This window comes from Aulonocara stuartgranti (assembly GCF_965226115.1).
Source record: "Aulonocara stuartgranti genome assembly, chromosome: 12".
Lineage (NCBI taxonomy): Eukaryota > Metazoa > Chordata > Actinopteri > Cichliformes > Cichlidae > Aulonocara > Aulonocara stuartgranti.
The window spans coordinates 17,699,779-17,711,287 of record NC_138948.1 but is presented as its reverse complement, the minus strand read 5'-3'; the positions used below and the strand labels follow the sequence as shown (position 1 = coordinate 17,711,287).

The window sequence follows — 11,509 nt, the reverse complement described above, 5'->3', positions numbered from 1 at the left end:
AATTTGATGACTGATGCACTGTCTGTGTATCTAACCATCTGTCTGTCTGGAAGGACTTCTTCATTCACTTTTGTAAATTCCTACGGTGATGTTGCACCCAGTGTTTGGGGCACACAGAGCCATCTAGGCGATGAGACTGTCAGTACGCATCACCAAGCAACCTGCCAAAAAACAACTGAAATCAAAAGCGATCCGAAAGGTCTGATATTACGGTCACTGTGTTTTGCTAGTGACAGTTGGAGAATACACATAAGCAATTTCTCAATCTAATTTTCTCTTTATCCAAATAACACAAAACATAAATCCTCCTGCAAACACTCACATCTAGGTGTGCCACCTGCACTCCTCCTTTCCCTTGCCGCTCTTCTCTAATCCACTTGAATGTAGCTGGATATTAGATTAGAAAGTTATAGATGTGATTATTCATCCCTGGGCGCAGCCATCTATTCGCTGATTAAAACATGAACTGGGGGCCATTATGTAACTGCTTAAAGAGATTATACAGAGTCACCCTCATGGGGGCTTGCTCTCAATTGTAACATACAATTGAAACAGCACAGGCTATGGCACTCATGAGAGCATGTTTGCTATACCTCTATAGCTATAGAGATGAAGTGCAAGAGTCGCACGGAGCTTATTGCAATTTTAAGTTTTTTCAAGGAATTGAGTTTCTCCTCCAGTGTCTTCAATTAATGAGGTAGAAACTGTCAAGCAGTTGCCATGGGTTGGTTTTTGGAAAAGGATTTTTATAAAAGACACCCCCTTGTTTTCTGTAGCCTATTATATTATGACAGAAAACAAGTGAACACCATGCTCTACCCGGGAAAAACTAGACTGGTTGAAAGATGAAAGTCCACAGTCAATATTACCACTCAAACTGAAATGTTCACAAGCTGCATGCTGGCTGTTGGCTGCTCATCACGAAACCTTTGCACCTGGTGAAAAGAGAAGAACCTCAAATTTTATTTTTCTAAATCCCAACCATCACTTTCTGTTTGCACATTTACCATGAATACAAATTTACCATAAACCTTCATGCAAACACTCTCACGCACACGATATGTAAACCGGCACAGAGGATCAAAGATTGGGCTCTTATTCTGCATGTATATGGAGTAAAAACTTTTGCATGCTACTTCATGCTCATTAATAGCATGAAGCATGAAGTGAGCTCAAAGAATTGTCAATTTCATAAATTTTCAAAAGACCAAGACAGAGATAAAGAATCTCATCACCTCTACCCCAATTCAAATGTCAGGAAAGTTTTGGGGGAGGGATTTTGAATGTTAAGCCACAAGATGTTTGTGAAGGTTCTCAGTCATCCAGGTCATCGTAGTCAAAGGAGCTTGCAAAGAAAAGCATCTGGACTTCTTTAAGTTGCTTGAAGACGTTTCACCTCTCATCCGAGAAGCTTCTTCAGTTCTAAGGTCAAATGGCAGAGAGTCCCAGATTTAAACCCAGTGGGAGTTTCCCCCCACAGAGGGACAAAAGGACCCCCTGATGATCCTCTAATCACATGAGCCAAGGTGTGAAAACGGGTGTGGGTCCCAATCAGCCAGGGTTTCGGGTGAGCTCATTGTGAAATCTGGCCCCACCTTATCATGCGATTTCCAGAGGTCAGATGGTCCTCCTTCGAGGATGCCAATGTTCACATTTTGGACAGAGAGGACAGATGGTTTCAAAGAGGAGTGAAAGAAGCCATCTATGTCCACTGTGAGCGACCATCTTTGAACAGAGGCGGTGGTTTACGACACCAACTGTCTGCAGTCAATCCAGTTTTGAGTTCCCTCCCCAGACGCCTTAACGTACACTCACATCCTGGGCCATCTGACCTCTGGAAATCGCATGATAAGGTGGGGCCAGATTTCACAATGAGCTCACCCGAAACCCTGGCTGATTGGGACCCACACCCGTTTTCACACCTTGGCTCATGTGATTAGAGGATCATCAGGGGGTCCTTTTCTCCCTCTGTGGGGGGATATTCCCACTGGGTTTAAATCTGGGACTCTCCGCCATTTGACCTCAGAACTGAAAAAGCTTCTCAGATGAGAGGTGAAACGTCTTCAAGCAACTTAAAGAAGTCCAGACGCTTTTCTTTGCAAGCTCCATTAAGCCACAAGACGACCAATCACTTTCACTCTACATGAAACTGCAGCCAGTAGCTCGCAATGGAGACTAGAAACCACCTACTATGAAAAAGTAACACTGACTAAACACCAGTAGCATTTGTTGATTGTTTTCTCTGTGCACAAATATAAAGACCTCAAGTTGTTGTTTTACAGGGACCATTTTGTAGTCTTCTTTAGTTGCCAGGCAACCTTTATAGGGACAACAAGACACTAAGGAGTTACTGCATTTGGCCAGATATGAGTCTTATCAATCTGTTCATCTAACTCTCAGCAGCAAAAGCAATTAAGTAGCCGCTAAAAGGGGAACCTTTCTTCTTTAAGAACCATGAAAAAATATAGACTGAAAATGCCTGGTACTAATTAGAAAGTCGCACATATCAGTATACAACACTAAAAGCAGTACTGATGTTAAAAACAGATTGTTTTTTAAGGCTCTACGTGGTAAAGCACCTTTCTTTGAGCCTCTTCTCTGGATTATCAAGATATCATCTCCAGTCTTCCTCAGCGGTGTCTCCCGCTCTCATTATCGGAGCCGCTTTGATGCTGTGGGTTACAGGCGCAGGCAACCAATGGGAAATGTCTTCAACTTTCTAGACACAGTGTCGTTAGTTCAGTAATGATGAAAAACATGAATATAGTGATGTTGGATTGTCTTTGATGATCCTCTCATTCAAAGAAAAAAAAAAGAGACAGGGACAATGCGACAAAGTCCTGTAGGAGCTACAGATTTAGGCCCTGAGGCTGACAGGGCGTGCACGCACACGCACACACACACGCACACATGCATGCACACATACAGTCTTAATTCTTACATCTTAAGTGGAAGAGTTATTCACAAAGTGAAATAACAGTCACAAAATTGAGTACAAGCAGCAATCTGGGACATTTGTTATATCAGTTGCATCTAATTAAGTTAAAAGTAAAAGTGGCTGCAACAAATTAAATCAGGTTTTTCATTTAAAAAAACTGAAACCTTCAGTATGGTCCAAATATTCACAGCCTGTAAGACAAGCTGACATGATTGAGCCTTGTTTAAATCAAACACGGTTGTTGCTGCGCCCCCTATTGGAGAAATACTAACTGCAAATTATAATTATTATTATTTGTTTGTGCTTCCTGAAAATGGGGTCCTGAGTCAATTTATCTTGTCTGTGACAGACTAAAACTTAAAATCAGAAATCCATATGAGTTTGAGAAAACCTCATCTCAATAGGATTATATTTGTTTTTTGTTTTTTTTGGAAAGTATGTGGAAAAAAGAGGGCTGTATCAATTCTTAAACTTTGTCGTTAAAGCCAAAATGATTAAATATCCAGTATGGGCAAGGCTGACATCACAATGCTTTCAACTTGACTTGAAGGAATCCAATAATACCTCTTTTTTTAAAAACAAAAACCACTTGGATTTATGGTACACGCACCTTCATCTTCACGCAGTGGTGGCACTAGAGGGGCAGAAATGTGGTCAAAAGAATGAGGGAAATCAAAACATATACTGCTGGTGGCCTCCACGTTTTCATGAATAAATCTGAGAGAACGTAGCTCCAAAGGAAATTTTGAGGAAGAGGCAAATGTTACCAGATTTACTGAGATGCTGCCAAAACTGCCGTAATACTCTCCTTACACATTTAAGCCACTGGCAGACTATGAGTATACAAAATATGAATGTGTTGTACGGCCACATGGAACTGTGAGAATCCCTTTCCCATTGACTGTTGCTGGGGTAAGTCCCGATCCATATCTAAGTGTGCCATATGTTTCTTGGGTAACTTATTGCTTTCCCATTCCCAATAAAGTGGCAGAATAAAAAGGCTTTTACAGGTCCCTGTGGGTAGCAGCTACTTCCACTGGTAGTCACTGAGCTGCAGGGCTGCTGTGGTGACAAATGGCACCAAGCGCATATTTTACTATTGCCATTTACAATGCATGATCCAGGCTGTGCTGCTCAAATGACTGCACAGCAACACTGTCGAGAGTTATGGTAGCTGTAAGTGTGTGTGTGTGTGTGCGTGCTGGAAACACACATACTGATATGTGTGTAGAGTTTATTTTGAGTCTGTTAGTGACTTAAGCATTTTTCCTCCTTATTATTCAGCTACTTTAAGGTGACACTGGTTACATATAGTGCTTAAAGATGCACATGATACCTGGTTGTACTTTTGACAAAATGGAATAAGAATCTAGATGTAGCCTTGTAAAAAGTTTTGACACTTAAGTCCGCAAATGTAGAACTATTAAAGGATTGCAGTGCAAAATTCAAGTGGTTATTGCTACTGCATAATTTTATTTGAAAGTTCATTATTCTCTAGCACATCTATGGGAAGTGGCACTGAAGGAGTTCTCCTTTTAAGGTGAACGGTCTCTCATTTTGCTTTTAATAAAATCTTACATTCAGGCATTCATTTTTGAATAAATTCCTGTGCTCGTCTCTATGGCAAGTGATCACTTATTTCTAGTAGTCTGCTTTAAGATGATGCACATCACGAAGAAGTGGATGTCCAGTAGTTCAAAGAGCAACTGAGTCCGAGGGTCACAACAACACTTGGATTTATGGTACACGCACCTGGCACTAGAGGGGCAGAAATGTGGTCAAAAGAATGAGGGAAAAGCGAACAGTCACAGGCACAATCAGTTATTCCTTGCGAATTTCAAATAATCCATCTATTCTGTTTAACCCAATAGCAATAAAAGAAGCTGTTGTTGAATTATACCTCTCACTGATATGTCTTCATGCAGGTCCAACGGACGTGGCCGTCAGGGGGCGGGCATTAGTCGGTAAACTAAGCTCTCGAGAAACCCTATCCTTGCTTTGCTCCACACTGAGAGATTTTGAAGGCGCACAAACTCGTACACGTGCAATCATTAGATGGTCAATAAAAAAATCCAAGAAAGTAAAGAAAAAAGTTAAACTACTCCCTCTCTCCTAAATTTTAGCATCTAGGAGGAAATACAAGGTTCTTTAAAGTCTGTTCACTGTCTTTAGAGTGAAAGAACGCACCTGCCACGAGCACAACGCTGTTCAGACGTGTCATTAAAAGTGAAACGCGTGAGCTGAGATTTTATCTGCATTTCGTATTTTCGTGTGTACGTTCACGAAAGACAGGGAAAGGGAAGCAAAGAAGAGAAGAGAGGGAGAAACATGGTCTCGCATGGTAGCCAGAGGGCGGTGGCATTTCTCTCTGCGTAAACAGAGACGGTGGAGAAGGAGAGAACGCACGGAGAGAGCTTAGTGGCAAGGCAGCAGTGCCGCTGACACGAGTGAAGGGAGCCCGTGGCTGTTTCCACCTCTGCTATCACAGCTCGCCCCGCGCCTTTTGAGACGGACTTAGACATCGGGACTAGAAGTTACACACCAGCCGCTTTGGTCTTGGACACGTCTGATCAACCAGCAGATCCTGTTGTGGAGGACGTGTTGGGGGGTGGGTTCTCGTTTCACCCACCGTGGACGGAGGAGTTTATGTGTATTACGCGTTGCCTGTAATGGGTAAAAGTGGACAGAGAAGTGGAATAGTACTCGGGAGCTCCAGCCTGGTGAGAATGAGCGCCACGCCGAGGATCCTGATTGTCCTGGTGCTAATACACGCAGGAGTCGCTCAAGGTAAGGCGTGAGAGCGCGTCTTCTGTCAAGCGCTTTAATTACACCTTGCACGTTTGAAAGTGATGGGCCTTCTCCTTCACTGCCGAGGTGCGTTTAAGTGGTATGGGCGGCATGTCAATTAGTAGACCCAGAGAAGTATCCCCTCAACAAGGAGATATACTTTTTTTTGGCCATATTTCCATTTAAATTGACTTAGAGTAGAAGACTAGCTTAGTATATGGTCAGCATCTTAATGTGTAAACTGTGTATGCGCATTTTCTTGGCCGCTTGAAGTGTGCTGAAAAGCAGCTAAACTCACAGCCCACTTTTTTTTCTTCCCAGGGAAATACGACTAATAGGCTAATTAATCCGGGAAGACCGAAAACGATAGCCTGCTGTGTAGAAAAACGACTTAAAATTAGACTTAATACACAGAGAAACGTGCACTTGACCCACTATTGAGAACCAGATAAATAGGAATATAATTGCAAAACTCGCGAGCAGTATCGTGGGACCTCGCGGGCAGAACAGAATATTGCGGGGATTTTCTGCCAGTTCTGTTTCAGTTCTGAGCGGACAAATGAACTATGCGCAGATGCAGTTACATTAATGTGAAAACACCGTGAAGGGCAGGCAGGGCTGGAGAATCTCTGATTGGGCGACTAGTGCATTAATTGCGCAGTACTTCGTTAAAATTAACGAAGGTCCATTGCTCCGATTGAAAGACCGATCAGAAGTCACGAACACTGCGCCGCCAGAAGGTTAAAGGCAATTACAGTCTTATGGATCTCATAACGCAATCGGAAGGAGGCAGAAGGAATGGGCTGAAAGTGAGGACTGTAATACAGCCCAGCAGGATTAAGCAGAATCCAAAGATAGCGCAAACACATAATGTAAAGATGTTTCGGTGCTGAGTATTAGAGCCGTTACTTACTATACGCCCTAGTGAAGCATAACGGGGATATTAAAGTGATATTTCTGAAGAGTGAGAAGCAACCACCCACTATGGCCGGTGTTTGTGGGGAATGTCGCGGGTCATACACTGCAAGCAGCCCAACTTTTAACCGGATGCTCTCCTGGATAGGATTTTTTTTATTTTAAATTTATCATGAACCATGTGGGATTCGTGAAAATGCTGAAACCAGACGCATCTTTCCAGCTTTCACATTCTTATTGACCTTCTCAGGGAGAACTTGTGCCCTGTTAATGTTCCTCCAAAAGAATTAATGCCCAGCCCCGGTGCTGTTTTACGACACAGCTTTATTCACCACCACCTTTTTAAAAGCTGACCTTCTTAAAGCCACTCTTGCTCGATGTTTGTCTTCTATTTAGCTATGACCCTATAGTTTCTTATAAAGAATTCACGCAAAGCTTCAGCCTCTGCCATAAAACTAATAATTCCACTTGAAAAACTTCTAGAGTATTCCCTAGAGTAACTGTCATATGCTACACAAGGATGTAGTGCATACATTAGTATTGACATTACAGATTAGCCTCAGGTTTTTGTGCCGAATCTGGGTAGTAATTGGACATGATGTTGCTGCCACCTTTCTCTCATTGCCCTGGGGAACAGCTTTTCAGTAACTGCCGCTAACATTCATTATAACCGTTCTCCATTGGTTTACTGTTAAATCGATACATTTCAATTTAGGGGACACGATTTGAGCAGGGTTTCACCAACCTTTGATAAATTGCACATCGGTGCCAATACGCGGCTCAATTTAACTTTCATTGTAAAATCTGATAATTGGAAGCTTAAACTGTTGATGCGTTTTAAGGGAGAAGAAACTTGTATATTTTCACAGTCCTGAAAAGTGTCGTTTTTCTCGCATTCTGCCCTCATTTAAAAGAAAAAAAATCTTTTGAATCCTCTGCTTCTCCTCTTCCGCATCCATTTGGCGTAGCTGTTATGTGTGTTTTTTTTCTGTCACTGTTCACAACCAACTTGGCTCGTGTCTCTGAAGTCGTTTCCTTGTGTGAGAGGAGTCACTTCATTAGCTGTTCTATTGAATGGGGTAAAACACACAAACACAACTTAAATGAAGCGGGGGTCTTTGTGTACCTAGCTGATCCTGTCTGTGGATCAGTGGGAGAGAACCTCCTTCAAATCCCAAACATCGTTCCGTGTACATGGAACACGAAAATACATCCAGTTGTTCTAACCAGATTATTCTTCCGTCCATTGCAGCTCATGCATCATTGAATGTCTTAGGGCCAGCTGTTGGCCTCTAGTTTGTACTCCACAGTGGAATATGTGGTTTTTGGCGAGTTTAATAGCAGAGTTTGTTTTTGAAGTCATGACTAACGATGTTCAGGATGATGGTGTTTGTGGGAATGATGCTGGCGCTGCTTTTGATTCAAATCTGATCGTAATGAATCACAAAGGTTTCTCAAATAGAGGGAAGCTGTTTTGTTTTGTTTTTTCTTTTTTTTAAATCCATTTTGAGTACACTTATTTCACACAAAGGGTTCAAGCCAAGTTATTTTACTTCACATTTAGTTCTCCCTTAAGCTTTTAATTATGAACCTTTGATTTATTCATTCATTTTTTAGCTCTCAGTCATTTAATCTGGCCTGCAGACGTCTCTCCTAGCTGTGCAGCACGGTAGAAAGTGTATTGGGCTGTGGAGAAGTCTCTCATACACAAAGGCGCTTGTGCACACACTGACATGTGCACATACAGTACAATCAGAGGAGAGTGTTAGTTGAAATCCTCTCATGCCAGCTTGAGTGCAAGTAGTTGTGCCTTTTAAAGCCATTAGCTAAGCCCCCTTACATTTTGATCTGGAATGAATGGATGTCAAGATTGCTGCACAAAGTCTCAGAAGTCCACTTTTAAAAAAAACCCACGATGACTCAGGTGCTGTGTAGCTAGGTTCTACAATTCAACTTTTCGTGCATTTGTGTGGCAGCTTGTTGTGTTACAGCTTACACGTTTCTTTAAACTGAACATTCAGATCTATTTCAGGATGCTTTCTCACTTCGTTTAAAGCTGTGCTCTATAGCTACAGAGAACTGTTGGTGTGTAGTTGCATATGTATGTGAATGTGTTGGTACAGAACTGTAAAGTTGGGCTTACACGACTCCTGTGAGCTGTGTGCATTCATAAACTTGGCAGGTTGGGGACGGTTTCAGAGAACTCCTGTGGAGTGTGTGTGTGTTTGCGCGTTTGTGCGAACTTGGCACTGTCATAGAGTTCCGAGCTCATGTGGCGTTTCATTGCATGTGTGTGTGCACATTCGGCATTATAATATTGCCAGGGCTCCCATGCTGTCTCCCATTATGCTATGTCCCTGTCCTATGGTGTAGTGCCGCCATCCAGGGTTCAGTGCTTGTAGGGGGGCAGCTGGGAATTATTGGAACTAAATAGGCCACTTTGATTGGCTGTGCAATTGGTTGAGCAGATTCTGCGTGGTAAATATGATGGCGTTTCTGCATCAGAGGGTGTGAGAGAGAGATGGAGGGAGATAAAGTGAGAAAGCGAAAGGATGAATGGATGAGGAAGGGAGATCTCTCTGGGTGGTTTGTACTAGCTTTGATCACTCCACTAGGACTGGACAAGCTCACTGACTGTCACACTTACTGCCATATGCAGACACACACACACACACACACACACACACACACACACACACACACACACACACACACACACACACAGAGAAAGATTTTTTTTTTCAGTCAGACAGTGCAGCATTCTGTTTGCTTTCTGTGTGTGTTGTGTGTGTGAGCATACTCTATGTGCATGGCTTGTGTGCGCGGACAGGCGTTCATGGGAGTGTGTGAAAGGAAGTCTTTGACTGTGTCTGGGGTTGTTTTGTATCGAAGACCCTCCTGCTGCTAGCAGTAGCCTAGTGATGGCAGATTTCCCTTGCTCTCTCTGCCTTTTTCTTTAAAAAAAAAATTAAAAAAAATCTTATCCTTGCTTACTCATCCGTGTGTTTCATAGACTCTCTCTTTAAGTGTGACCAGTGATGAGACTTTTTTTTTTTTTTACCACCCACCTTTTCTCTATCTCTATCCTTTCAGTCAGTGTCTTCTGTTAGTTGCTGAATGGGTTTTCCTCACCTTTTTTTCCCTGCTTGCCTGTGGGCCATGGCTGCTCATCTATTCACTGAGTACATTTTATGTTGCACTGTGAAAATGCCGTCCACCTTCAGTACATCAACACATAGCAATTACAGCTCAACCTATTTCGAGAATCAAGAGCCCGAACTCGAGTTGTTTGTGTAGCAGCAGAGAACTTTGCAGGCGTGTTTTTCTTTGAGGAAAGAAGACAAGAAATCCTTCTTTCTGAAGAAGTGCGGTTTTCAAAAGGCTGTGTCGACAAACTGCGTCACGCCAGACACCACTTGCACCATTTAGTATCTTACTCTCCGCAGGGGAAAACCCAGGATGGAACATAAGAATGCATCCCTGTGTGTGCGCGCTTGTGTTCTGCTGTGTGCATTTGTGTCTCTGTGAACGTGCATGTTTACTAGAGAGAGAGAGAGCCTGAGCTAGAGAAAAGACGAAAAAGAGAAAGCAAAATATTCTGAAACCGATTCCCAGCGTCTCCCGCTGTTAGGCCTAATTCCTTCTAGAGTTTCATGTAAAGACCTGGAATTATGAATTTTTCATGGTCTGAGAAACCTAAGGCCTCATTTGGTGCTCTCATTTCCAGGCTTTTTGTTTTTGTTAGCTGCGTCTGTGCCCGTGTGCGTGTCTCTGTGTGTAGGGTGGTTGTACTGAGAAAACGCCGTTTGTTCTCAATCAATGGCCTACTATATAGTTCCCGTTGGTCCCATGGAATCCTGCACTCAGGAAAATGATAACCCTGTTTGACTGTTTTATCTTTAAAATTTGTTAATTATGCTCCACCAGCAAGGGAAAAAATGCATTCAGAAACGGTATGAAAATTAGCTGCACATGGGCAGATCGGGTTGAGTTGTAAAAAAACAACAAAAAAGCGAATGACCTTTTGTAAAGAAACATCCAATAGAATTTGTTTTCTAAGGCTAAAAAAAGGTCATTTGTGATTAAGTTGCTGCTTATGAAACTCTGCATTTCTGATCCCAGTAGTAAACAGTTGGACTTGGTGAATCCCTGCCACTCAGTGCCGGGCCACAGATTTTTGTGCTGTTGTCCATGTCTCGGCTCTTCCCTCTTGTCATATGTCCCCATTTCTCCTATTCTCTGTCCTGTTTTTCTTCTTTCCCATCTGCTACCTCTGACATGCTGTTTGCCTTGTAAATCTTTGTCATTTTTTATTATTTTGTTCCCCTGCTGCTGCCGTCTCTCACCACTCCGCGTCTTTCTCTACTTAGATTTACGCTGTTTAATTAGAGTGTAGCCAAAACACTGGACATATTGTTGTGCTTCCGAACGGGGCCCACAAGCAGCAGGACATTTTGTATTTTTTGTGTGTGTGTGGTCACAGAAACTCATCTATCTGGCAGAGAGAGGGAGAGAGAGTTTGCCTACACATTGAGACACACACACACACACACACACACACACACACACACACACACACACACACACACACACACACACACACAAACGCCTTCTCCTACGGGTCCAGTACAGATAAATGGAATTGAAAGGAAGGAACGAGACAGGTAGAGAAATGGAGCTCCACACTATGCCAGCTGCTCTTCATTGAAATCTCACCCTGAATCTCTTTGTTTTAAGGCCTTGCCTGTGTCTGCAGCCGCCAGCCGAGGCTTTTCATGGTCTATATATTCTTTTTATTTGATACTGTAAAACCTCCAGTAAATAGCACGGGTTGGTTTATTTGCTTCAGAAACAACAAGCAGCAAGCTT

The 11,509-nt window shown here is 42.7% G+C and overlaps 1 protein-coding gene and 1 long non-coding RNA gene across 3 annotated transcripts in view; one reads left to right on the top strand and one right to left on the bottom strand.

The window, feature by feature from the left end:
• Window positions 1-354: 354 nt before the first annotated feature.
• On the bottom strand, window positions 355-2,618 carry LOC309719052. The gene is made up of 3 exons (XR_014280135.1): window positions 2,580-2,618; window positions 870-935; window positions 355-387 (listed from the first exon to the last, which is right to left on the bottom strand). It is a non-coding gene; the product is annotated as an uncharacterized lncRNA (long non-coding RNA).
• A 2,286-nt stretch (window positions 2,619-4,904) lies between these two features.
• Window positions 4,905-11,509, top strand: part of LOC309719040 (netrin receptor UNC5C-like) — a 187,146-nt gene continuing 180,541 nt past the window's right edge. The window contains exon 1 of one of the 2 annotated variants that reach the window (XM_082554813.1): window positions 4,905-5,725. In XM_082554813.1, the coding sequence (XP_082410939.1) occupies window positions 5,608-5,725 (118 nt within the window). In that variant the 5' untranslated portion in view covers window positions 4,905-5,607. The remainder of the gene's footprint in view (window positions 5,726-11,509) is intronic. The other variant, XM_082554814.1, reaches the window with a different exon arrangement.